The sequence below is a fragment of the Lampris incognitus genome, chromosome 9 (genome assembly GCF_029633865.1).
Source record: "Lampris incognitus isolate fLamInc1 chromosome 9, fLamInc1.hap2, whole genome shotgun sequence".
Lineage (NCBI taxonomy): Eukaryota > Metazoa > Chordata > Actinopteri > Lampriformes > Lampridae > Lampris > Lampris incognitus.
In genome coordinates, this window is record NC_079219.1 from 59,599,284 (window position 1) to 59,626,982 (window position 27,699).

The 27,699-nt window shown below is 46.9% G+C and overlaps 1 protein-coding gene across 2 annotated transcripts; it reads left to right on the forward strand.

Annotated features, from left to right (window-relative positions):
- Nucleotides 1–8,153: 8,153 nt before the first annotated feature.
- Nucleotides 8,154–27,059, forward strand: zyx (zyxin). Of its 2 annotated transcripts, none has more exons than XM_056286772.1 (10): nucleotides 8,154–8,353; nucleotides 16,142–16,376; nucleotides 17,214–17,470; nucleotides 19,718–19,813; nucleotides 20,691–21,260; nucleotides 21,621–21,762; nucleotides 23,409–23,578; nucleotides 23,720–23,898; nucleotides 23,988–24,108; nucleotides 24,218–27,059. In XM_056286772.1, exons 2-10 carry the CDS (start codon nucleotides 16,154–16,156, stop codon nucleotides 24,329–24,331), a joined length of 1,872 nt encoding a protein of 623 aa, XP_056142747.1. In that variant the 5' UTR covers nucleotides 8,154–8,353; nucleotides 16,142–16,153; the 3' UTR covers nucleotides 24,332–27,059. The 2 variants fall into 2 exon arrangements, with proteins under 2 accessions (XP_056142747.1, XP_056142749.1); XM_056286774.1 differs by lacking the exon at nucleotides 8,154–8,353 and adding an exon at nucleotides 8,586–9,174.
- The last annotated feature ends 640 nt before the right edge of the window (nucleotides 27,060–27,699 follow it).

Here is a 27,699-nt window from a genome sequence, read left to right on the forward strand (position 1 = left end):
CTCCTTCCTTGTCCCGTCACTACCTGCCTCTCGGCTCCTTCCTTGTCCCGTCACTACCTGCCTCTCGGCTCCTGGCTTGTCCCGTCACTACCTGCCTCTCGGCTCCTTCCTTGTCCCGTCACTACCTGCCTCTCGGCTCCTGGCTTGTCCCGTCACTACCTGCCTCTCGGCTCCTGCTGGTATGGAGGTCGCGGCTGAGCGATGATAAATGACAGGTTTAATACTGTGGCATCTCCCATCTGTACACTTCTAAAACCCTCTGTCCTCCGTCTGTCCTGCTTCGGTTCCCCCAAAACCACGATTACGAAATGAACAGAAATTAAAAATTGGTGGCGTGAAATTTTTGATATCATTCCACATTACTCGTGCCAACCCCTTTTCTGCCCGAGTTGTCGGAGCTGTTCCGTACTTCTTAGTAAAATAAATATGCGTTTCACATTTCAGCCATCCCTACAGTTTTGTCTCCCCCCCTCCCCCCTCTCTTTTCCTCCTCAATTGTACCCGGCCAGTCACCCCGCTCTTCTTAGCCGTCCCGGTCTCTGCTCCACCTCCTCTGCTGATCTGGGGAGGGCTGCAGACTACCACATGCCTCCTCCCATATACATGTGGAGTCACCAGCTGCTTCTTTTCACCTGACAGTGAGGAGTTTCACCAGGGGGACGTAGCGCGTGGGAGGATCACGCTATTCCCCCCAGTTCCCCCTTTCCCCTGAACAGGCGCCCCAACCCACCAGAGGAGGCGCAAGTGCAGCGACCAGGACACACCCACATCCAGCTTCCCATCCCCAAACACGCGGTCCTGTAGTCAATGAGAGAAATTGTCCGTCTCTACTTTCCTGCAGTTTCCACATTGGACAGTTTCTCTCATTGACTACACGAACGCATGTGTCATTTATTCTTCTGTACAAAATCTCAACAAGAGCAACATGGTGCTGCGCCACTAATCATAGGCGTAACTCCACTCTGTCAACCCGGAAACACCTTCTTTTAAAGGGCCTGTGTCTACCTAACACAGAACGCCAACCGATTATGGTGAATTATGCCCGTACAGTCCGCTACAACAGGCTGTTGTGTTACGAAGACTATCGGACATTCACACACATCACGTTTTTTGTCGGGCATCACATAGGCTTAAATTTCAAATTATATTTGGGGCTAAACTCAAAACAGGCAAAATGACCTGGCGACGCCGATGCTCTGACATGTTTGGGGAGGGGGTTCCAGAGCGAGGGGGCAGCTATGGAGAAGGTTCTGTTGCCCCAGGTCCGGTGCTTGGTCCTGTGTGGTGGAGACAGGAAGTTGGCATCAGAGGAGCGAAGGCTGTGGGAAGGAGTATGGTAGTGGAGCAGGTCAGTGATGTAGGAGGGGGTCTGGTTATGGAGGGCTTTGTGAGTGAGGAGAAGGGCTTTCAGTTGGATCCATTGTGGGACAGGGAGCCAGTGGAGGTTCTGGAGGACAGGGGTGATGTGGTCACAGGATTGGGAGCGGGTGAGCAGGCAGGCAGCAGAGTTCTGGATGTACTGGAGTTTTCTTTAGATGATGAGCCCTAGAGAATGCTGTTGCAGTCGTCAATTCTGGATGCGATGAAGGTATGGATCAATGTCTGTGAATGTTCTCATTCATCCAGGTCATGGTTATCCAAAGGAGTTGAATCAAGTACAACTGGACTTGGTATATATCCGTGAAGACGTTTCGCCTCTCATCCAAGAGGCTTCCTCAGTTCCTGCCTTTCTGACTAGACCAAGCTGGTCTGACTGGCTGGTGATGAGACTCAGAATTTATCCTGTAGAAGTCGTTGTCAGAGCTATAGATGTCCATGGCTCTTTTGTGTACCGATGTTTGGCCACGCCCGTCGTTATCGGAGCTATTGATATGCGTGGCTCTCCTGTGCTCCGATGTCCAGCATTTGTTTAGCAGCGATGGTCATTGGGGGTGTTAGTGTCGACTTCATTATTCAGTGGTCATGAGAGTCGTTGGAGCCGTTAGTGACCGACTGTTGTTCTTGGAGACTAGAGCCACGCATATCAATAGCTCTGACAACGACTCCTAGAGGATAAATTCTGAGTCTCATCACCAGCCAGTCAGACTAGCTTGGTCTAGTCAGAAAGGCACGAACTGAGGAAGATATGGATCAATGTTTCAGCAGCAGAGAAGGACAGTGATGGGCAACGATTTGCTGTTTCTAGGTGGGAAAAGGCAGTTCTTGTGATTTGATCGACGTGGTGTTCAAAGGAGAGGTTGCTGTCGAAAATGATTCTGAGGTTTCGGATGTGTGGGGAGGGAGAGGGTGCAATAATTCATGGTGAGGCAGAAGTTACGAGTGGTTTTGGTAAGAGATTTGGGAGTGATGATGATCATATCAGATTTATCCCAGTTTAGTTTGAGGAATTTGGCTTGCAGCCATGATTTAATTTCAGTGAGGCAGTTGGTCAGACAGAAGTAAGTTGTAGTGGTGATGGATTTTGTGGAGATGTAGAGCTGGACATCATCAGCGTAGCAGTGGAAGTGGAGACCATGACGATGTATGACATTACTAAGTGGGGAGCATGTAAAGGCTGAACAGGAGAGGACCAAAGACTGAACCCTGGGGGACGCCTTGGGACAGAGGCGCGGTTAAGTAGGTGTAGTTTTTGATGCTGATGAACTGCTGTCTGTTTGTGAGATATGGCTTTAGCCAGGAGAGGGCAGTACTGGTGATGTTGAGGGAGGATTCAAGACAGGAGAGAATGGTGTGGTTGGTGATGTCAAAAGCTGCAGTGAGGTCGAGGAGGATGAGAATGGTGTGGTGGCCAGAGTCTGTGGAGAGGAGGAGGTCATTGGTGACTTACTTTAAGGAGGGCTGTTTCTGTGCTGTGCTGTGAGTGGAGACCAGATTGGAATAGTTTGAACAAGTCGTTGGTGATGAGGTGAGCTCTGCAGTGGGAGGCGACAACACGTTCCAGTATTTTTGACAGAAAGGAGAGATTGGAGATGGGCTGGAAGTTGCTTATGATATCAGGGTTGAGTCTAGGTTTTTTGAGGGTGGGGATGACAGCAGCCAGTTTAACTGTATGGGGGACTGAACCACAGCTGAAGGAGGAGTTAATGATTTCTGTGATGAGTGAGGGGATAGCTGGGAGACCGTTCTTAACAAGATCAGATGGGATGGGATCCAGAACACAAGTGGAGCTTCTCATTCCTATCATAAAGTTGGACAGCTCCATTGCAGACACAGGGGTGAACTTTGATAGGGGTTAAGTTGTAAAAGGGGGGGGGCATGATGAAACATTTCTATCCTGATGGGAGTGGTCTCTTCCAGGATGACAGTGCCCCCATCGGCAGGGCACGAGGGGTCACTGAATGGTTTGATGAGTATGAAGATGATGTAAATCATATGCTATGGCCTTCACAGTCACCAGATCTCAACCCAACTGAACACTTATGGGAGATTTCGGACCGACATGTTAGACCTGTGTCCTATTAAGGGAAACAGGTGGAGAACGTCCAGGAGCTAAAAACAATCACGAAAGAGCAGGATAGTTGGAAATGCCACGTGGAAGCAGTTATGGGGCATCCTGACGAACGACCTAGGTGAGGTGAGGTGAGGTGAGGTGAGGTGTTAGACAGCGCTCTCCACCACCATCATCAAAACACCAAGTGAGGGAAGATCCTTTGGAAGAATGGTGTCCGTCCCTCCAGTAGAGTTCAGAGACTTGTAGAATCTATGACAGGGCGCATTGAAGCTGTCTGGAGGCTCGTGGTGGACCAACACCTTATTAAGACACTTCCTTTAATTTGACACCCATCTGTACATATACTATATATACACACATATATAAATATATATACACACATACGTATATGTATATATATATGTGTGTGTGTGTGTGCAGCCACATATGAGTATATGTGTATTTAAGTGAGGTAACTGGAACCACAAGATACCCTCCAATTTTCGAGGAGCCCCCTAATTCGGTTCAACAGGAGGGAGCATAACCCCCCTGGGGGAATGTGGTTTTGTGTCGAGTCCGTGTATGTAGATGTGCCCGTGTGTGCGTGTGCATGTGTGGGCGTATTTGATGAGGGGCGGTAATGGGGTAACCTCATGAGCCCTCCCTCCAGCCTCGAGCAATATGGGTGGGGAGGGGAGAGGGTTGTTTAAAAGGTTTGGGTGGTGGGACTAAGACAAGAGAAGAAGAAGCATGGACAAAAAAAAGCACGGAAGGAGAGGAGGGAGAAGAGAGAGAGATGGGAGAGGATAAGGACATTTGGTTTAAGGCGGCAGTGTTCTGTTTTCATGGAGGGATGGGCCAAAGGAAGAAGGAAGGGGCAAGTGAGGGAGAGGGAGTTAGGTGGATGTTATCAGGGAGGGAGGCAGTCACAGATTAAAGCGTTCTTTTATGACCGCAGTTATGTAATTAGCATTGTTTTAACCTTCCTTCCATCCATCCATTATCCGAACTGCTTATCCTGCTCTGAGGGTGGCGGGGATGCTGGAGCCTATCCCAGCAGTCACAGGGCGGCAGGCGGGGAGACACCCTGGACAGGCCGCCACAGGGCCTTTGTTTTAACCAATTGGAGATCAATATGTGCAATGTTTATGTTGTGGTATGACTTCAATTCTACAGCATTCTCTCTCTCTTTGTGTATATGTACACGTAAGTTAGTATATGAGGTAAAATCCTGCATAGGAGTTCCCAGTTCTCCTCTATTATTTACAACCCTCTTTGCCCCCTTCCTGCAATTACCCTACATTCTCTCTCTCTCTCTCTCTCTCTCTCTCTCTCTCTCTCTCTCTCTCTCTCTCTCTCTCTCTCTCTCTCTCTCTGTGTCTCTGTCTCATCTACTAGACCACCATCGCTGCCCAGTTTGGCATTTAACCTCGACAGTTCCTTTGTATCGACCTGCTTTTCCTTATCCAGCCTGTTTGTGCCTCCGCGCTCAACATGTCTGCCGGTGGGTGGGTGAGCTTGTTGCATGACTGCATCTGGTGTTTACCTGCCATTCACCTACCTGTGTTTCTGTTTGCCCTCTCGTCCCAACCTGTTAACACGTTACACCTCAGACGTTCGGGGGGACGTTCTCCCCGGGGCCGTCTGGCTGGCGCGCAGCAGAGGACGCAGTGTCAGCCTGACACCTGCTGGTCGGAAGTGCAAACTGCAGCCTTACGCCGGCCCTGAATGGAGGCCAGCTGGCAACGGGGGGATTTTTCCTCAAGTGTGCTGAGTGAGGGAAGAATGCGCTGTCAAAATATGCAGGTGCTCGTCCTCTCAGCGTGGAATTTCTGCCTGATGGCTTAATGATTTCTGCAAAAGCAAAGCAAGCCAAACTCTACTCGCGGGGTATCGTGTGAGTTGTTGGTTACGTTGCAACTGTGGGTCTAGACTGTTTTTGAGGAATGTCTACCCATCTGTTGTGGTTTGTTTTGATGCTATGGTGTGTTCTCCAGTCACACAGATACTTTCTCGGAGCTTGTTATTTATTTAATTATTGTATATAGAGGCACTGGATGAAGCTGAAGAGAAGAGAGAGTAACTGTGTGTGTGTGTGTGTGTGTGAGAGAGAGAGGGGGGGGATATGAGCAATTACTCACATGAGCAAAGGGAGGCAGAGAGGGAGAGGGTAATAAAGATAAGAAAGGAAGGTTGAACAAGAGATTGATTGGGGGAATGAAGAGGAAAAAATTGAATTGATAAAGAGAGAGAGTGAGAGAGAGCCAGCAAGCATACAAAAGAAGGTATAGGAGGAAGGAGGGGAACTGTTTATTCCCGGGTCTGGCAGCATTCCACGCTGTCTGGCTCTGATTCTGACGGCCTGCTATGTTTTTTTAGCCCTACCTCCAGACTGGCTATGGGACCCCAGAGCTGCCCTCTTCTTGCCTTCTCCACTGCTTGCCAAACTCTTTTCACCATGCCACCCACCGTCTGCGCCTGGCTGACAGGACAAAAAGGGACTCCAATGTCATTTTAAACTCTTCACTTCAACTTGACCCTCTTCTGTTCCACAGAAAAAAGGTCATGGTGTTGTTTTTTGTTGTTGTTCGTTTGTGTGGAATTAGTGACATCTGTCTTGACCTTGCTTGAATGTGTGGACTGCTTGGGCAACACCTTTTCACGACACAGTGCCGGTGTTTCAGCGGGAAGCTGTGTCTGGTAATTCTGCTTTCTTTTCCCACTGGAAGTGGAAAGAGACTGGAAACATTCCACCAGGGACAATAGGCCATCAGACCCCAGACCACTCCCTGTCATGAATGAACCTGAATTCAGGAGCTCCAGGTTACACAATAACAACCGCCTGAGCACAAGAACCCTTCTTATAATGGTCTGCATAACCTGTGTGGAAATTTAGATATCGTGAATTTTAAAAGAAAGCTACTGCCTCGTACGACAGCCTGATTTATGCTACGTTCACACGACAACGGTCTTGCTAAAAACGTAAAAGTTTTTCCTTTACGTTTTAAAAAAGTTCCGCGTTCATTCATCCTTTTGAATACGATACGCAAAAAAACGACTGAAAACGCTGTAGTGTGCATGCCCGGCCAGTAGTTGGCGGTGACGATTTGTAGTAAAACGTGTACCATGCGCGTTTCCGGTGGGCCCCAATAACACCTTGCGCCTGCGCACAAACGCTTTCGTCTCAGCGCGTTGAGTAAACCCCAGATATGTATACGGAGTAAACAAACAGTCGATGGCGAGTGTACGCTGGAAAACAGAGCATTTCGGCGACGTATGGGTGGGCTGAGAGTTTGGCGCATGTAAATAAAGCGTCTCCGCTGATCCCAGTAATGGCGCCGCAAATCTACACTTTGCCGGAGGAGCGTTAATAAACTCAGCAGAGATAAACGGCGCAAGCAGCGCGGTAATCCGCTATTGTCCATGTTGGCTTCTTGCGCATGGCTATTTGACTGAAAACGTAATACGCATGTGCGAAGTGGAGCCGTGACGTCACCGTTCTCACAGGAACCGGTTTTGATGAGCGGTTTGGATAACGGATGGAGTTGCGTTTTCAAAAGGGTTCACTGGAACCCGGGCTCAAAGGTTTGCGTTTTCGGGCCCCCCAAAACGCCGCTGTCGTGTGAACGAACGCCCAAAACGCAACAGTACTTTACCGTTTTATGCTGAAAACGTTGCCGTGTAAACTGGTTAAATACAGCCTCGTTATCGTGCTGTCGCCTGGACAGCATCTGATGAGTAAGATCGTATGATACATAAAATGAATGATCCCCAAGGATGTGGGCAGCATGACTAGTGTGTGTGTGTGTGTGTGCGTGCGTGTGTGTGCGTGTGTGTGCGTGCGCACATGCGTGTGCGCTAGAGAGAGATAGAAAGCTAGAGAACAGACAGAGTGCGAGAAAGACTAAAAGGGAAGGGAAATTATATCATCGAGGTGGCAGATGTGCAGGATGAGAGGCGTCGTATTCGGAGTCAAATTAAGCTGTGAAAAGTCACATCCTCATTTTTCAGGATGAACAACAGCGAGACTTGGAAATGTGTCATAAAAGTTACGGCCACATATCAAATCCCCCGTGCTGATGATTCCCTGAATCACATGTGCAGAGAAACAGTCAAGCATTCTTAAGTTCCTGCATGTTTGTTTCTATGCCAAGGAAATAATGACTGCAGCACACTGGCAACTAAGACGAAGTAATGCCTTTCACATCTGGTCGTTAACATCACTTGTTGAAACAAGTGAAAGAAAAAAGTCTTAACCCGATCTAAATAAAATGCTTTCGCTAGAGAGGGGTTTACAGTAAACAAACAGCCAACTATTTTGCAGGCCGCTGCCGCTTCAACATTTTTGCGACCACAAAGCTGTGGCTTTAGTCTTTCCTTGTGCTTCTACCCTGACCACGTTTAGTGTCTGTATCTAATCAGGCTTCTAGCTCCATTATCTCTCCCTCCCTCTCTCCCTCATTCCCTCGCTCTGACCTTACAAGGAAAGGCAGCAGGGTTGATGTCATAGAATGAAGAATGTTGCAAGAATCCACTGAGAGGGTTAGACAGAAAGGAACAGAGGAGGAGGAGGAGAAGGAGGAGGAGGGGGGGTCCGACTGGACAGTTTATGAACACACAGACAGAGAGAGGGGGGATACTGAGAGAGGGGGGGGGGGGAGAGGTGTTTACATAGTAACACACACGTTCTGCACAAGAGTCAAACGAGAAAGAACTTGTTTGGAAGGATGGTGTCATTCCTTTTCCAGAGACAGAGGGACAGGGGGAGGGTCTAACAGCTGGAGAGGAACTGAGAGGGGGAGAAAGAGAGAGGTTACCATTAGAGATAACTCTGACTCGATTTGGATCTAGAGGAAAGAACGCTCGAAGCGAGTGAAAAGGGGGCTAATTAAATTTCTTCAAGCGGTGGAATTTGCAAGCGGGGTAAGGATCCTCTGGTTCTATGTGATAGGAGTTAGAGCAGTTGGAAGCCAGCCCACTGATGTACACAGGCTTGCTTTTACCTCGTCGGGTAGACCACTCTGAACACGTAAAGAAGTCATAATCCCGGATAGCGCGGATTCGCCGATTAATCGGTGTAGGTTTGAAGTTCTCTCTCCAGGAAAAGTCGTCTTTTGTCTCTGGGTGGTGTAACGTGCACCCTGTGAACGTGCACGGCAAATGGGCTGCATTGCAATGCGTTACATGGAAATAAGAGACTATAGCCTTTAAATTAAAAAAATAACACAACCGAAAGCCTGCTCGTATCCAGGACGATCTCGTCTTTTGCCGAACTCTGCAGCCCCTCCGTAAAACCCGGACGGACCTCTTAGCGCGTGCCACACGTTGTACGCCAATTGATGGGCAGGGTAGATAATGCTCGGCACGGAAAATGCGGAAGCTCGGACCGGAAGTCCGGCTAAAAGTCGTCAGCGCGGCGGCGACGGTCCCCGGACACTTCGGAAGACTGCGCGATAGAACGCGTTGACAACACCGCCGGAAGAGTGTGGTTGTCCCGCTGTATGGGGCTGAAGACGAGGCGGTAGACCTGGGCGTAGTCCCGTCCGTCAGAAGGGGACCTGACGGGAGCCCTGGGAGGGGGTAGCGGGTCCGTTGCCCGACCACACGTTAGCTTCCCCGCCCCCGGCGGCTCATACAAAGCGATACCAAGTGAGCCGGCTAACGCTAGCCCGGAAGCTAACGGCTAGCCCGGAAGCTAGCGGCTAGCCCCCCCACACAGACTGGCTGGCTGGTTAGACTCGCAGGTGAGTTTCAGCTTCCGTCTTTTCGCCAGAAACCGTTGCTCGGCGTCGAGATACGGTTGTTTTCTACACGCGGTAGCCGAGCCGAATGGTCTGAGCTGAAAACCGGGATGGAGAAACACCAGCCGTGGGCCGCCACCTTCGCTCCGTTGAATGTGTGTTATTGGGGTGATCTGCCCTGCTCTCTACCAGCTAGCGCCCGCTGGGGTCCCGCTAGCCTCCTATCTCAGCGTGTATGGGCATGGGCTAAATAACGGCTGTGCAGCTTATGGCTCTCACAATTCCTCATCTATGTGGGGGTTTTATTAAACTGTGTACTCTGACATTATCTGTGTCACGGTTACGCACCTTAGATGTCATAGTGCTGTACTACGTGTGCACGCTTTGTGTATGTACTCTGTGTTTACCATAAGGGCTGTCCACGCGCTGGTCGGTGGCTGGCTACAACGTATCCGTAAGCGTTTTATGTAACGAGAGGTGTGTTCCAGGATAGAGGTGTGTTCCAGAATATTGTTCCAGGAGGTGGGTGTGGCGTGGTCGTGTTTTCCGTTCATCGTCCAGGTTGATGCACTTCTATATTCTCCATCGAGTGCCGTGTCACCAAGAGCGTTGTGTGGGAGGTGTGTTGGTTCTTCTTCTTTCTTAGTGCAAGGACCGTGTAGTGTAGAGCAGTGGTTCTCGACCTTTTTGGGGTCCTGGACCCCCTGCGTATTATTGATCTACCCTGAGGACCCCTCCACCTGATCTTGGGGGAGGGGGGGGTTGCAATTTGATAGAAACAGTAGAAACTGCATTTTAAATTGCATTATAGCATTTATTCACTCTTTGGGGCAAAAATAAGAGCTTTCAGTTGTAACTTAGATATGGTTAACAAAACAGAATTCTTATGCAGTAACTTTCAGATATATGTAACAAAACAGAATATGTATTCAGTAACTTTCAGATATATGTAACAAAACAGAATATGTATTCAGTAACTTTCAGATATATGTAACAACACAGAATATGTATTCAGTAACTTTCAGATATATGTAACAACACAGAATATGTATTCAGTAACTTTCAGATATATGTAACAAAACAGAATATGTATTCAGTAACTTTCAGATATATGTAACAACAGAATATGTATTCAGTAACTTTCAGATATATGTAACAACAGAATATGTATTCAGTAACTTTCAGATATATGTAACAACACAATATGTATTCAGTAACTTTCAGATATATGTAACAAAACAGAATATGTATTCAGTAACTTTCAGATATATGTAACAAAACAGAATATGTATTCAGTAACTTTCAGATATATGTAACAACACAGAATATGTATTCAGTAACTTTCAGATATATGTAACAAAACAGAATATGTATTCAGTAACTTTCAGATAAATGTAACAAAACAGAATATGTATTCAGTAACTTTCAGATATGTGTAACAAAACAGAATATGTATTCAGTAACTTTCAGATATATGTAACAACAGAATTTTTATGCAGTAACTTTTAACAATGCAAACGGGAGCGAGATCTCTTATTAAAATACAATAAATTACACTTGTGAAACAGATGTAATTAGAGAAAAAAGTCCTGCTACCCTTTATAGTTTAGGTAGATAAAGGTCTCAGTCACATTTGAGTAAAATAATCCTATTTCTATAAATGTCATAGGATCTTTTTTTAAGATATTTTATTTCCACGCACCCCTTGCAATTACACCACGGACCACTAGGGGTCCGCGGACCCCCGGTTGAGAAACACTGGTCGGGTGGTTGTAGGGGGGGGTAGGTAGCCCCCTGGTTGCCTACATTTTAGTTACTTACTGGATGCTCCGCTAAATCTGGTAGCACGTTTCGCACAGTTTCACGCTGTGTTGGTTTTAACTAAGAAACGCTCACAGCCTGGGCGCCTTAGTTAAGGTCGTAGGAATGTGAGATTTGTGTGATTCTGGGAGTGAATCCAGACTCTTGTGCAGCGCGTTTCCAATTTGTTTTACACTTGATGCTGTCGCGGCCCATTTTAACTATGACCCACTTTTCAGAATAACTTTGTACCGAGAATGTTTTGCTAAGTTTCACATGGGGTTAGGGTGGTTCTGGGTTCGAGGTTATGAGGTTATAATAGTGGGGTTATGTCCCTCAGCTTCGCTGACGCCTAATTAAATAGGAGAGTCAGGTTAAGGTCTAAATGGGTATTTGCTGCATGTTATGACTGGAGTGACCGAGTCCTCTCCCAGTTCAGCTTCCATAAGGCTAGGCTAGTACACACTATTTTCAAGCATCCCTTTCTCCCTGTTTCTCAGATCACTAAATGCTTCCAAGTGTTGCTTATTTTGGCCTCTTATTTTCTTGACATATTTCATTGGCCTACATAAATTGTGGTCTGAGAGTGCAGGCAAGACTATATCATAGAACAGTGGGCTAATTGCGCCAAATTAGGGCCAACTATGAGATGTTCCCATTCAGTTACTCTGTGTCACTGTTGGGAGTGTTAGGCCAGTGCTCAATGAATGGCCAGTGACCTGTAAGATTGCACTCTGTTTAGACTGTTTGTCTCTGGATGAGTAGTCCCCCGGTCTAGACAGACACGCTTTCTTAGGAAGTGGGTGTGTCATTAACATATTAACAATAGAGACTTATCAACAGTAAACTAGGAGGATGGAAGAATTGACTATGCCAGCCAGGAGTTAATGGCAGTTTTGCGGTAAGCCAGCAGTTGGAGTACAAGCCCTCTAGCTATTCATGTTGAACTAGTTCAGTCAATGGCACCTGATCTGGAGTTAGTCTTCGCTGATTTAGAGTAGACTGTGTATATGGAGGCCTGCTACTGGACACGCTAAAGGTAACTCAACACTGCATTGGACTTTTTAACTTTTTATTGGTGTTGATTTTATCAGAGATCCCTTTCAGTGGAAAGGGTCTGTTTAATCACACTGTAAAACTGTAACAAGAAAAATTACAAAATATCCTTTGAAACAGATGGACAATAAAGTAGACCTTACTTCACTTCTTTGCAGGATGTATGCTACTTTATGGAGCCATTACTTTTTGAAGGAGCACTTGAACTGCTTATTGTGTCTTCACCACCAAGTGAATAACAGGAAAGATCAGTGTTTCGGAGCAGAAGCTAAGTGGCACCATGTGACAATACATATGTCACTTTAAGAACGAGTCTTTACAGCATCAAAATGTACAAAACAAATCAAAGGGGCTCTGTTGAGTGCCAGCGAGCAGCTTTTCACAAGTGCGGCGCTGTAATGCCTTTTTTTACACCATGTATTCTGTGTTGTCCCTGTCAGAGAAGGTTGGATGTTTGTGGTGAACTGCCAAAACTCTCAGACAAGACAGACATGGTTAAGGACACCCTGTACCACAACTAAAGCTGTATTTTATTTTGCGTTCTTTCTCCCAGTCAAATTGTGTATACGCGATTAAGCAGATATTTTTCTTGAGTCCTTGACAGTCCGCTCTCTCAAAGTAACCTCCTCTAGTGTGTGCAAGTTGCTCAGCCATATGGAATTCATAACACACTTAATAAGCTATGAAGTATTATTTACAGTACATGATTTATGCGGGGGCCCTATCTATAGGCTTCAAGATGCCATTGCCCATCACAGCTGTGAAGAAGAACAGATGAAATGCAGGCCTGGGTGATGTCATTCAGCTAAAGAGGAAGAAAGGAGATGAATGAGAGTTGGAATAGTGAGCAAGAATAAAAGAGATAAAGGCTTTACGGTTGGCTTGCTGTACCCTCATCAAGGAGTGCCCACCCAGAAACATAAGCCCTGATTCCGATTGTGAAAGTTGGCCAGAACCTCAGCGATTCAAAGTGGGCAGCATGAGGCTAGTGAAAAATGAGGAAGAGGAACTACCCAGAGAAAAGAGAGAACAGATTGGAGAGAAAAAAAGCCAAGCCAGGTGATGTCATCTTGCTGCGGTGCCAAATATGCTCATCGGCAGAGGGTCTCTCATCCCCTGGATCAGGTTTCATATGGTTTTGCAGGGGGACTGTTGGGGTTGTGTCTATAGCTGATCTCACCAGATTAAATCCCCAGGACTGGATCAAGAAACAGATGGAATTGGACCACAAGTTATTATCATTGATAAATAATTGAAGACGATTGCGTGTCAACGCTTAGAAGCCAGCTCTCTTGGTAGCTTGCAGAATATCCTCTATAATTAAAGGTTTATGAGATCGCAGTAATAAATAGACAAGATCAAGTTTTTTTTTCTTTTTTCCAACCCACTGTTGTCAAGTACAGACTCTAGAAAGCCGTCATAGATCAAAGTGGTCCATCTGGAGCACTCAGTGTATGTTCAATATTGCAGACGTTATTAAAAAAACGTTAAAACATTAATCTCCACCACGTCTAGTAAAATTCTTCCTCTACTGAGAGTTCACCTCAGACAGACTTACATAGGCCTTCCCCGTATATAATGTCACGCCCACGTATGTCTCTCTCTTCACTAGGTTGCATCTTTGTTTGTTTTCCCTCTGTGACAAACCTCAGCCTGGCAAAATCTGCTGGTGTGTCCGCAGCAAATGCAGCAAGCAGATTAATTCTCATCTCCACTCAGTTCTGGTTGTCCCCCTTTCTAACATTTTGTCCTAGCTTCCCCCTTTTTTTTGGGGGGGGGGGATTATTTACATTTACAAAGATAGCATAGTTAAAATTGCAGGGTGCGGGGGCTTCCGGGTAGCGTAGCCGTCTCTTCCATTGCCTACCAACACGGGGATCGCCGGTTCGAATCCCCGTGTTACCTCCGGCTTGGTTGGGCAGCCCTACAGACACAATTGGCCGTGTCTGTGGGTGGGAAGCTGGATGTGGGTATGTGTCCTGGTCGCCACACTAGCGCCTCCTCTGGTCAGTCGGAGTGCCTGTTCGGGGAGGAGGGGGAACTGGGGGGGAATAGCGTGATCCTCCCACGTGCTACGTCCCCCTGGTGAAACTCCTCACTGTCAGGTGAAAAGAAGCAGCTGGTGACTCCACGTGTATGGGAGGAGGCATGTGGTAGTCTGCAGCCCTCCCCGGATCAGCAGAGGGGGTGGAGCAGCGACCAGGACGGCTTGGAAGAGCGGGGTAATTGGACAATTGGGGTGAAAAGGAGTGGGGAAAGCCACAAAAAAAGAAGGCTCCAGGGCTGCAGTATTGGATTGGAGTGTAAACTTGTCAGCTTCTCTTGCCCTGCTGTCAGCGAGGTGTGGCAACATGTCCCGCATAATAACTTTCCATGGTCCATTAAGAGATTCATGTTAAAAAAGCAGAAGAGACCAGTTGACATTTGGTTTTTTTGAGCAGGTCGAGGTTATGTCACTGGCACATCAGCAATACTTTCACCCGCCCCGGGCGTTATTTCCTGTCAGAACTTGGAAACCGCGGCTCTGCGAGAGGAATGAGGAAACACTAAAACACTACAGACTTCAGTTGATTAGTCCAGCCTGTACAGTAGGAGAGGCCTATACCGTCTACTTTCAAAGGCTACATGAAACTCAGCCCTTTTACAAGTGGCTTCCCCAAACGAGGGCAAACTCCCCATTTCTACAGAGGCTCGGTTAGCCACAGCTCTAGTGAGGTCTGCAAGGCGTGGAGAAAAAAAGTTTGAGGGGAAAAAAATGCACCAACCTCCTAAAGGCAAAACCACTCTCAGCCGTAATGTAAAGAAAAGCAAACTGAAAGTCGCAGTAGGCAGTGGGAAAATATGAGGAAACGTTATTTATTTCTATAGGAAACAAGAAATCTGAGCTAGAAACGCTGAGGTAACGCCAGCGTGTTAACCACCGGTGGGTAAAGTAAATAGACGTATGTGGCGTGACCCTTGAGGCGTTTCACGCTGGTGTTCTGATAGTTCCTACCACTCCTGGCTTATACTGCTCCCTCCCTAGAAAACCATAGTGGTTTATTGTTTCATGTAAGCCACTTATCCTGAACAGTCAGGTGTTTAGTTGGCTAAATTATCTCTGGCATCTGTTGGTGCCACTATGGTACGTCTGCTCTTTATACACAGCCTGAGGAGAGCTCACACACATCCCTGTTAGCAGAACTTTTGCCAAGGTTTTTGGATATTTTTTTTGGACACCCCCCACCCCACCCCACCCCACCCAATTGTATCCAGCCAGTTACCCCACTCTTCCTAGCCGTCCCGGTCTCTGCTCCACCCCCTCTGCCGACTGCAGAGGAGTCAGCAGGGCTGCAGACTACCACATGCCTCCTCTCATACATGTGGAGTCACCAGCCGCTTCTTTTCACCTGACAGTGAGGAGTTTCACCAGGGGGACGTAGCACGTGGGAGGATCACGCTATTACTCCCCCCCCCCCCCCCGGAACAGGCACCCCGACCGACCAGAGGAGGTGCTAGTGCAGCGACCAGGACACATACCCACATCCGGCTTCCACCCGCAGACACGGCCAGTTGTGTCTGTAGGGACGCCCGACCAAGCCGGAGGTAACGTGGGATTCGAACCGGTGATCCCCGTGTTGGTAGGCAACAGAATAGACCGCCGTGCTACCCGGACGCCCGGTTTTTGGAACTGTTTTGAGTGCGTTTGATGGAGTTGTGTTTCACAGCATATGCTCTGGGCTTAGATGCTGTTTTTTTTTCTTTTTACTGCTGCTGCACTAAAGCCAGATATAGCCTGGGCCCAGCCACGGTTTAAGAAACTGCGGGCAACAAAAAGTCCTCCTTTTAATTAGTTGACTGAGATTACATCATGCAAGATGTTTTGTTGATGCATCACCACCGCTAATGCACTGACGAAGGACATGCTGACAACATTTGTCAGTAGATAAACGTTTCGTTTCTTTGTGTGGCGTGCGAGAACACGACTGAATGTCAGACTTCGTTAGTGTTTGAGCTCTGTGACTTACTCTGTGTTACATCGTTCTTATCAAATTCAAACAGTTGACTGCTCATAACCACATTGGCATGTTCACTGGCTAATTTTTGCCTGCTGTTTCTGGTTGTTTTTCCTCAGTTCGAAAAAAAGATGGAGGAATCCAATGGCAACAAACCCTTCATGGTGACAACCTCCCTTAACTTTAAAGTCACCACCCCATCCTTCTACAATCAGCCAAAGAAGTTTGCTTCTGTGGCACCACCGCGGCCAAAAAGCCAAACGCCTCCCTCAGCTCCATCTCCGACGCCGGCCAGCACGGCCGTCATTGGCCGAGTCGGAGAGATGCCTCCACCTCCCCCCTTGCTCTGCGAAGGTACTCACACTGCTTTTGTTGTTTTGTGAGCAAATATGTCATAAAAACTACAAGGGTTCCCACACACCCTGGAAATTTGTAGACTGGTGTTCTAATCATGGAAAACACCTGAACATTATAACATTGATTAGATGTCCTGGAAATCTCACTTAGGCCATGAAAAATGTAAAGTTGGGTTATAAAATCTGATTTTCGCTTGCTGAGATGGCATAATTTTAGCTGTCAAGATGTCCCATCAAAGTTTGAAGTTCAGTGACCAGTTAAAAGTTACACAGTCCATTTAGGGAGGCCTCCACTGATAGTGATGAATATGAGCTTCCAAGACCGTATGTCATGTATATCCTAGCAAAAGTCAAGGAAAATATCTTTAAGAAGTCCTGGAAAATGATTTCCTGAAGAGAGTGGGAACCCTAACGAGCTAATCTTTATCCATGCAGAGAGTGTTCCCTCTGCTTCCTCCCACTTGAATGCTTCCTCTCTAATTTAGTGTTTGCAGGTCTGTACAGGAGCGATATGAACTGCATATGAGAAAAATGTTCAGGGGTGGGCACCTGTTTTTCAGTTAACAGTCCTAACAGGTTATATCAGAATTATCCTCAGCATACAATGTCCCAAGTTGTTATTTGCCTTTTTGCTCCTTATCATAAAGTCAGATTGTGGTGATGATTAGCTGTTGTTGAGTTGGGTAACAGGTGCTCTATGTCCCAGAAGCATAAGAAGTGACGTCTGTCTCATATTAGATGAATTACTGAGACTGGACTCTCGGGGTTGAGTGCACTGACTGCAGAGAATCCCGTCATGGCTTTTTAACCATTCAACCCTTCTCATTTCTGTCAGACTTCCCGCCCCCTCCTCCTCCATTGGACGATGATTTGCCAGCTCCTCCCCCCGAATGCCAAATCACACCCCCTGCCTCTGATGTCCCTCCCCCTGCCTTCCCTGCCCCCCCTCCAGTGGTGGATGACCTTCCCCTCCCAGCTCCCCCTGAGGAAAGTGCCTGTCTGCCTACCGCGCCCTCTCCCCCTCCCCCACCACCCCCTCCACCCCTCCCTGCCTTTGGTTCCAGTATTCCCAGTACTGCTGGGAACTCACAGGTGAGTCAAAAGCATCTTCTACCAATGAAGCCCAAGTCTGTTTTGCCTGTATGCATGTTTCACCCATTTATTTACAGACTTATGATTTCCCCCGTCGTCAGGGACTGTTGCAGTGCAAGGCTCTGTCATGTGTTTACAGTGTTTCATTGGAGAAAATGGTGTTTTGAAACACCTCAAAAACGTGGTTTGAGTCAACTTTGAATGCTTTGATGATTTTTTTTCAATCTTTTAAGTTAATCTTTTTTTCATAAAGTCCATTAAATGATATCAAGGATTGCTGTCCTGTTAAATATTTACAACGCACCAGTCATACTAAGGCCCCGTTTCGACTGCCGGCAAATCCGATTTGTTTCTCAAATCTGATCTTTAGGACTGACTGTCCAGGCTGTTATTTGCAAGTGATCAGATCGGATTTGGCTTTGTTCAGACTGCAGCCACATCGTCGACCGATCTGCATTGGTTGCTGTGGTAACGACATAGGCGTGGGTACATTGCGCGTGTGTTGTGTGACGTAATATGCTGGTGACTTCTGTGCAGACAGACAGCAACAAAACACCATGGAGATATGTCATCTCACCCTTCAGGCACTGTCAAGTCGCAGTGCAGAACTCCTCCATCGCACCAGACAATATCAGTGGCGGAGGAGGCTGGTGTATACCACAATGTTCCGTGCTGCGGCCACGGCAGGCTTCACTAGGCAGCGCGAGGTGTGGTGCAGCCCAAAAAGTGTTGACTGGTGGGAAAATGTAGTCCTTGGGACATTTGATGATGACAAGTGGCTTGCTAACTTCAGAATGTGCCAGGGAACATTTGATATGATCTGTGACCGCCTACGACCCAGTTTCATACAACAAGACACGCAGCTCAGGCGGGCAATATGTGTAGAGAAGCGGGTCGCAGTTGCCCTGTATTGGCTAGCCCCAGGGTTAGGATACCGAACCGTTGCACATCTCTTTGGGATGGGAAAAGCGACTGTGTGCGTGATTGTGCATGAAGTTTGTACCGCTTTGTCTGCACTGCGAAACGAGTACTTCAGGCTTCCAGTGGGCGATCACCTGCAAAGCGTCATTCGTGGCTTTAAAGCAAGGTGAATATTACTTGAATATTAATATCAGCACCGCCTATATTACGGTCATAGTCACATAAACATGGACTGTTTAGTTGTGAACCTAGGAACTGAAATAAGGAATTGAGTAGACCTGATAAGACACTGTAAGGACAGGCGATGACAAGAATCCCAATGTACCTGTACTCGCACTGGTTATATATGGCGAAATAAACTTTCTATTCTATTCGAGGTGGGGTTTTCTTCGTCTGTCCAGGGACTATTGTTCTCTATTTTTTAGGTTGTCTTCCTTCTCGTTGCATGTGGGTTTGAACTTCCACGCTCAGAATCTGACGTTAACATGTGTTGTGTTGTGTCGCGTGCGAGTGAGGTAATGGACAGTTTGAAATCCGATTTGAGTGGCTAGAGCGTCCAGACTGACACACATCTTTAGAAATTCGATTCGAATCAGATCTGAAACCACCTCCGAATGTGGCTCAAATCCGATTAGTGAAGATAAGATTCCAATGTGTTTTTTGCTGTTCAGACTACATAAAAGAAATTGGATTCCGATCTGGATTTGCCAAAAATCCGATTTGGGCTGCCAGTCTAAACGGGGTATTAATGGACATTGCTGGCAGAAAACAAAATGTCACCTCCTCATCTTGGCAGTAGTTTCACTTAGCTTGTCAGAATTCAGAAGTGCGTCCATCTTTGCAACTAACCTAGTGATAGGCACTTCAAAACTTCTTTTTATGCTACTACAAGAAGGGTATTTACTGGTTAAAGTAGGTAACCATGATCTCACTGGATCTTCTGATATCTTCGCTGATATCACTGGCTCTTCTGATATCTCCAGTGTCAACTCATTACATTCAGGCTCTAGACCAACCAACCAAACGGGGACCAGAAAGCTTCGTGGGCCAGTTGGTTGACATATTAGCGTGCACATTGGGGGACTTAGAGGAACAGCTAATTATATTTGAATGTGAATTTACCATAGATTTACATTATCTCATCTTCAATGACCTTGTTCTTGGCTGCTCTTTCACATCCTTTGTCTCATCTTTATATCAATATGAAGTGTCACAGATCTCTGTGTGTGTGTGCGTGTGTGTGTTTGCGTGTGCACATACGTATGTAGCAATGTGATTTTTTTATTTTTTTTTGCCACACTTCCTCACTCTGTGCCCCTCTGCTAGAGGCTAATGGAGAAGCAGACCAGTTTTGACAAACAGCTGGACTCTCTCACTGATCTACTCTCTGAGATGGAGACCAGAGGACCTTTCAACCCTAAGGTAGGAACAGAGGGAGGGGTCCCTGTATACACTTTAACAAAGATACAAGATGGTGAGGAAGAGGTGGGTTCCCCAGAGAACAGACAGAACGGGGGGGGGAGGGGGTGACATCAGACTTTGACTCACAGAAGCCTCACAGCAAGCCTCCCACACCCTGTAGACAAAGAGTATGAGTCAGAGACAGAGCAAATAAAAGAAAGAAAGCTATGCAGGTCAGGTGTAATAGTTTGGAGAGATTCCAGTTTGGTTGGGCTTTGTCCTTGCTCAGGTTGAAAGCTCAGCACCAAGTGAGCAATGCATACATAAGACTGAAAGAGTGGATAAAACCAATAATTAGGGTGACGGTGATTCATGCTGAGAAAAAAGAAGTTCACAAAGACCGAATGATGCATGCAGAACGCTCATGGAGAGCATGAGTGTGATGAGGCCAGAGCGTGCTGCCAGCGGTCTAGTGAAAGGGCCATAAATGGAGTTTGCTTTTATTCAGATGGGAGGAACTGGATAAGGGTAGAGCAATGTTGGCAGTGTAATACAAAATAACTGTCAGAGAGACGCATTACGCCTGATAAGCTCAAACTGCAGACAGCTCCAAATGTTTGCTTTGGTCAAAGTACCTCATTCAGCATGGTTGAAATGTCCACTTGGCTGTAGTCTCTGTATCCAGTGCTATACACTAAAATGTCCCACTGTAACATTTAAGGACACTGTTAGCAGACTGCAGATAATCTTAAGATTTAATCCTGCTGACAGTGTATCTAACTGCTGATGTCTGGAACAGCCTCACACCTTTCACAGTCTTTGCACTTTTGCCTAGCTGCAGAAATATTTTCGTGTAAAGGAAAAATTTGATTCATAGTTGCTGTTGTTGTATTCACAGTTGCCAAGCCAGTATTCTTCAGCACCAGCACCCAAGCCTCCTCCCACTGCTCCCAAACCAGCCCTCTCCTTCCTCCCTCCTCCGGAGATGGGAGACCGTCCCCCTCCCGCGCCCTGGGCAGAGGAGCTGAAAGCCAGAACAAACCGACAGGCCAATCACAACTCTGCATCTGCCCCAGCTTCAACCCCTGCTGCTCAGCCATTCGCCAAGGCCCCGGCAGTGGCTCCCAAGTCCGCCTTTGGAGGGAAAACGGCAACTTCCGCGGCATCCCTGGCACAGAAACTGAACCAGAACCTGAACCACACCCCTACCCAGTTTGGGGGTGCGCCAAAACCTTCTCCTGTTCTCTCCTCTGCTACCAACTCTTTCCCTCCTCCTCCAGCGGCTCCTCCTGCACCTCCTGCACCGCCAGTCAACACAGCTGCTCCTCCTGCCTCAGGTCACGTAAGGAGTCAGGAGAAAGTGAGTCCACCCCCTCCTGCTCCTGTGCCCCCTCCTCAGCTCAAGACGATGACATCTCCACCCTCCTCCCCCTTCAGCCAGCCAGGGAAAAGTGCTCCTGCATCAGTGGTGTGTTCCATCAACTTTCTGTTATCCAAGAGGAGCGCCTTGCATTGCATGTACAAGAGAAAGGCAGATCGATGTACAAATGATTTAGATGACAGTCAACATAGACAGAGCCACGCTTTTCCAAAAATGTAACACAGGACATGACCAGTAAATTCTCTGGAAGCAGTTGGATCAGCCATGTGTAACACAAGGACTTTTTGGTTTGTGCATGCACTTAGTAATATAACTATCAATTGTGTGTGTGTGTGTGTGTGTGTGTGTGTGTGTGTGTGTGTGTGTGTGTGTGTGTGTGTGTGTGTGTGTGTGTGTGTGTGTGTGTGTGTGTGTGTGCGTGCGTGCGTGAATCAATGCTCCCAACAGTCCTCACCCCCTGGCCCGGGGGCTGTCCCTGGTGGTGGTGTGCCTCTGTCCATGAGGGAGGTTGAAGAACTTGAGAGAATGACCAAGGACTTCATCAAAGACATGGATACACATGCACCTGTCATCACCTCACCTCCTACAGGTGAACACACACACACACACACACAAATACCTTGACTCGCTTTACTGGTCAAGCTTAAATGGTTGATGTTTAACAGCCGTTAGCTTGCACTATGACCTCGGTGTCACAGATGGGGACTTGAAATCAGTGTTGAGAAATTATTACTAATTACTAAGGAGATGCTATTTTTTCCTCCGCCCAAAGCCTAATCCCGGACAGTTCTTGCATTATAAATGAGTTTATATCAACAATTTTCCCATTTAGTTTCTACCCAGGTTCAACACCCTTTCTAAGCATTGGGTTTTTGATTTCAGGAACACATGCTGATTTATGGTTTGGTTCTATTGTGGCTGTAGTGTAAGAGAGTAAAAATGAAGAACGTTTTCTAAAAGCTTTGTCAGCCAAATGGCTTTCTAACTACATGATTCTTTGGTCCTTTATTGTTTTGCTTTGAAATGAGTACATGACACAGAAGTCAGATCAGCTGTATATCTTTTACTCCTCACAGTCTGCAGCAGCCATCCTGCTGATCCTGAGCTCTGATGGCTCTCAGCCTAGCACAGTCCAGCTAGCGTCAAATAACATTCACATCTGTTAGCATTTAGAAGTGACTGGAAACCAATTGTTTACCCGCTAGACAAGGGGAACTATTTTGGGCCTGCTAAAGCATATATAGGGAAGTCTTGATGATGAACAATGCTAAACACACCCCACTATTTCTCCAGAGCCACGCACAGTAAATAGACATACGCGGGACATAAAGGGCTCTCACATGTATGTTTTCTGGTTGGTATTTGTGGCCGTTTGAGGTTCATGGAAGTGACAGCAGTGTGTATAACTAGAGTATAACTTTTTGTTCATTATTTAGCCCTGCTGTGTCTGTTTACTGTGTCTTCATTCATTACGATGGGCTTTACTATGTTCTTTTTCACCCAAAACACTTTAGCGTCCGGGTAGCGTAGCGGTCTATTCCGTTGCTTACCAACACAGGGATCCCGGTTCGAATCCCTGTGTTGCCTCCGGCTTGATCAGGCGTCCCTACAGACACAATTGGCCGTGTCTGCGGGTAGGAAGCCAGATGTGGGTATGTGTCCTGGTTGCTGCACTTGCGCCTCCTCTGGTCGGTCGGGGAGCTCGTTCGGGGGGGAGGGGAACTGGGGGGATAGCATGATCTTTCCACGCGCTACGTCCCCCTGGTGAAACTCCTCACTGTCAGGTGAAAAGAAGCAGCTGGTGACTCCACGTGTATGGGAGGAGGCATGTGGTAGTCTGCAGCCCTCCCCGGATCAGCAGAGGGGGTGGAGCAGAGACCGGGATGGCTCGGAAGAGTGGGGTGGTTGGCCAAGTACAATTAGGGAGAAAAAGGGGGGGGAAAGTCCCCCCCCAAAAAAACAAAAACAACACTGTGGCTACCACATGTATAACTTTACAAACCATTAAGCCATGGTTGCCACAGAAAGATCACACTATAGAACAGAAAAGACTGCTTCTCACAACTGAGTGAATGAATCAAACCATATTACTTGATCTGCAGAAGTGACTGAATGGGAGCTTAGCAGGAAGATTTATATATTTAATGACGTAGTCTCTTTATTGCATCTGTTATAGATGGCATGTATGTTACATTGCCTCACCTCTTGCTTTTTCTTCCTTCCTCTTTCTCTCAGAGGTTTGTGGGAAGTGTGGTGAGGCTCTGTCGCGTACTCAGCCAGCAGTGAGGGCCATGGATAAGCTCTTCCACTCCAACTGCTTCTGCTGCATGTCCTGCCATCGCCCCCTGCAGGGCATGCAGTTCTATGACAGGGATGGTTCACCTCAATGTGAAGACTGCTATGTTGTAAGGACACACACGCACAAACACACACACACACACACACACACACACACGTGTCATCGTCTCCCTCTGTTTTCCAGGATGTTATCTGGGTTCATATTTCCTAGCACAAATACTTGTAATGTTCTTTTACCCCACCTTTAGAATTCCCTGGCGGTATGTTCCCGCTGTGGGGAGCGGATTACAGACCGTGTGCTGAAGGCAGTGGGCCAATGTTTCCATGCCCACTGTTTTCGCTGCAGCACCTGCTCCTGCAGCCTGGAGGGGGCGCCCTTCATCACCGATGATAACAACAACCCCTACTGTGTCCAGGATTACCACAGGTGGCTGGCTAGTGATTCCTGTGTGAGTGTGAATGTGAAAGCGCAGCTGATGAGCATCTGATGGTTTACTTTCTGCCTCCCCATTCCAGGCGATTCTCCCCTCTGTGTGTAAGCTGTAATGAGCCAATTGTTCCTGCTCCAGGAAGTGAGGAGACAGTCAGAGTGGTGGCTCTTGACAAGAACTTCCACCTTAAGTGTTACCGCTGTGAGGTAAACCATTTGCTTGAGACGATACTAGAATTAAAATGCACATTTTATTCAGTTTATAATGAAATAATAAAAAATGTCTTCCGCAACCTGAATACTCTATTTGTTGCAGGATTGTAACCGTCCCCTCTCCATTGAAGCGGATGCAGATGGCTGCTATCCATTGGATGGCAAGATCCTGTGCATGAAGTGCCACACCCAACGAGCCAAGCGTGCCATGCAGTGATTTGTGCAAACATCTGCCGCTCAGTCAAACTATGAACCAAATCCAAAAAGCACAGAATTCATTCAGCTACCATTTTGCCTTTGCAACAGGGCTTTACATGTGTGCAGGCGTGAGTGAGTGAGCATGAAAGTGCCGTTGTGAATGTGTGTATTTGCATGCAGACAGAGTGCAGCGTTTCTTCCCCTCGGCTTCTCTTTTCTTCAGTGCAGAGGTAATGTACTGCACCGAAATTGACTTCTTGTGTTTTATTCCCGATCTCCTGTCCTCTGATCTACCGCTAGCCTTCTGTGTGTGCCAGAGTATGAGATCATGGCCCTTCTATGTTTACGCTAAAACTCTCAGCATAACTTGCACAAGAACAGCTTGGTCAAAAGGAGCAGTTCCATCGATCTGAAGTCACCTACCTTTTTTAATTTCTCTCCTAATTTTCAAAAGCCTCGTTTGCAAATAGCCGTGTATTGATCCTAAACTATCTCTGGCCACCCTACCGCTCTTGGACTGATTTGAAAAAGAAAAGGGATTGGTGATAACAGTTTTATTCTCTAATCTATCATCGAGACACTTTAACCATAGCAGGAGGAATGTCCGACTCCTCCCGTATGTTCGACTTCTCCCTTGAGCCCAACTGGTTGGCTGCTTTTACGCTACACTCATAGCACATAGGCAGTTGTAGTGCCTGCAAGCATGTAGCTGTCCTGCCTAGACGGTGCTTTCTCGTCAGCCGCTCCACTCTCCTAGCATCTGTAGCTTTTGTAGGGCTCTAATCTGACTGCAAAAAAACACAACTAAATGTTGTTATTGTGAGTTTTCCTGTGTTTTAATTTTCTTGTTTTATAGGCATGCGTTGTTAACAGATGACTCTTAGTTGCTCTGCTCATCGGGCCGTACTACTCGTAATAAAGGTGAAATAAGATCAAATTTGGGGATTTCTCTTAAAGAAATCCGTTCTTAGCTGACTTCAGCTTGTTAAGTATTATTAGATGCACACTGTCGCAGATTGTAAACACAGTGGCGGTTTGCTCAGCACATAATCCATTCCGGTGATCCTTATCCTTGTTTGGAAATGTCAGCGGCACAGCTGGAAGCGGGAGCTGTTGTGTGGTCGTTGCACAGCTCCGTGATGTTGCCTTTTTGAGGGAGTAACGTATGGAAACAAACTCCCCCGTAGTCTCACTATGACTCGCGAGGCTCAGCGCTCGATACGGCTGCTCAAGAGCACACATTCGAGAAACACAGTCGTGACACTTGAGAAGCTGTGCGGACCTTTACATCACATGTCAAGGCTGCACACCACAGCAGGGTAAGAGAAACACCGCAGCTTTGAGCGCTGGTCCGGCAGACAAGACGGTTACTTGATTGTAGCACATTTTGACAAAATACTTCAGAGTAGTAACTTTCGTACACATTCGACGGGGTTTCATTGCCTAATTTGTGGCATTCACTTACATCCTTTGTATTATTTGTAAGGTTGTTGGTTTTGTGCACAGTATGTGGGTCTTGTTCTTTCCCAATATAACGGTGAATACCACTATTCTCCCCAGTATTCATCTATTGTACTTGTGCGTGTTGATATCAGTTATAAAGTACTTTATCCTTCCTGTAATCTTACTGTATTTTGTCTCATTGATAAATACTTCCATTCCTTTTTGTTTGGTGTTGAGCCCGGCAGTGTGCCTTCCCCACACTTCTGTTCTTCCCAAAGTGAGCCTGGCTTGCCTCTGTGGTGATTCATTCCTCGAAACAGGCGTTATTCCTAGTTCTGCTTCTGTTAGGCCTGGCGTGGTTAGACAGCATTCTGGAGGGCTAGACTAGCGTCCCAGTTACACGACAAAATGTGATCCAGCTCTGCATGCGAACTGCGGGTGGCGGTGGCGAGCCACCGTCTTGTAGTATTCTATCACAGTGGCTTTAATTTGCACAGCCATGTCCACCCTGTGAGTGACCCTGCCGGTCTTCATCGTCACGTGTGATCACGTGACAATGAGCTTTCTTCGTCATCACGTGATTGACGAGCTTTCTTCATCACGTGTGATCACGTGACGATGAGTGTTCATCATCACGATGTGATCATGTGACGATGAGCTTTCTTCATCATCACGTGATCACGTGACGAGTGTTCATCATCACATGTGATGATGAGCTTTCTTCATCATCACAGTGTGATCATGTGACGATGAGCTTTCTTCATCATCACGTGATTGACGAGCTTTCTTCATCATCACGTGATCACGTGACGAGTGCTCATCATCACATGATGATGAGCTTTCTTCATCATCACAGTGTGATCATGTGACGATGAGCTTTCTTCATCATCACAGTGTGATCGTGTGACGATGAGCTTTCTTCATCATCACGTGTCATCATGTGACGATGAGCTTTCTTCATCATCACATGATGATGAGCTTTCTTCATCATCACAGTGTGATCACGTGACGATGAGCTTTCTTCATCACATGATGATGAGCTTTCTTCATCATCACAGTGTGATCATGTGACGATGAGCTCGCAGCTGCATTATTTAATGTCCTGTTGTCCTGCGGTATTATATGATGATGGCCTTGTCTTTTTCATATAAATCCTTTTTTTTTTTTTTATTCCCATTATATTTGTGTGAATGTGTATATGTTTACGATTATACTTGCCAGCATTCATTACCAGCACCCTGCTCCCCACTTTCATTTTGCTGTATTAAAAAAACAAAGAATACAAGTAAAACTAACTGCTAAACGCCAAACTATCTGGTCTGTGTTTATTGTTTTCTTCACACTCACACGGTCAGCTTGTCGAAGAACAGAGTGCTATGTGAGCTAGACAGACTGAGGTACAAGTTGCATAAAGGGGGGGGGGGGTGTTGTGTTGTGTCGGCGTGATGTTTTCTTCCTGTCCCTCCTTGTGACATCAGTGAGACGTGTTGACTCCCACACCGTCCGCCATGTGCTGGGCTGTTAGACGGCCCGGGACGCCCGCCTGCCCTATCAGCCCGCTGCAGGCGTGTGCGGGCCCGATAGTGACGCCAGTAGACGTGTGTGTGTGCGTGTGTGTGTGTGTTAGTAGGAAGTGGTGGCCCTCATTCGGTGTGCTGTAATGCAACATTGTGTTAGCAAAATATGTGTTTACCAGAAGGTCCTCACATCTCTGACACCACATAGGACAACACAGTACCTGAAGTCTTTTATTTAAACATTTTAGTTCTGTCTTCTTCTTAAGTTCTTCTTCATCTTTGGTTCTTCTTCCTCTTCTTCTTTAGTTGTGTCTTTTAGTTCTGTTCTCTCGCACATCAAACCGATCCCCTCACGTGTCCCACGGTGGAACTGTGGTATTTGCTTGATTATCTTGGATGTGGAGGAGAAGGTTGTGACGTGGCCGGC

Coding starts and splice junctions, on each gene's coding strand:
- zyx (XM_056286772.1), top strand. CDS start 16,154: ATGGAGGAATCCAATGGCAACAAACCCTTCATGGTGACAACCTCCCTT. Junction 16,377..17,213: donor TCCCCCCTTGCTCTGCGAAG/GTACTCACACTG, acceptor CATTTCTGTCAG/ACTTCCCGCCCCCTCCTCCT. Junction 23,899..23,987: donor TGTGTCCAGGATTACCACAG/GTGGCTGGCTAG, acceptor TCCCCATTCCAG/GCGATTCTCCCCTCTGTGTG.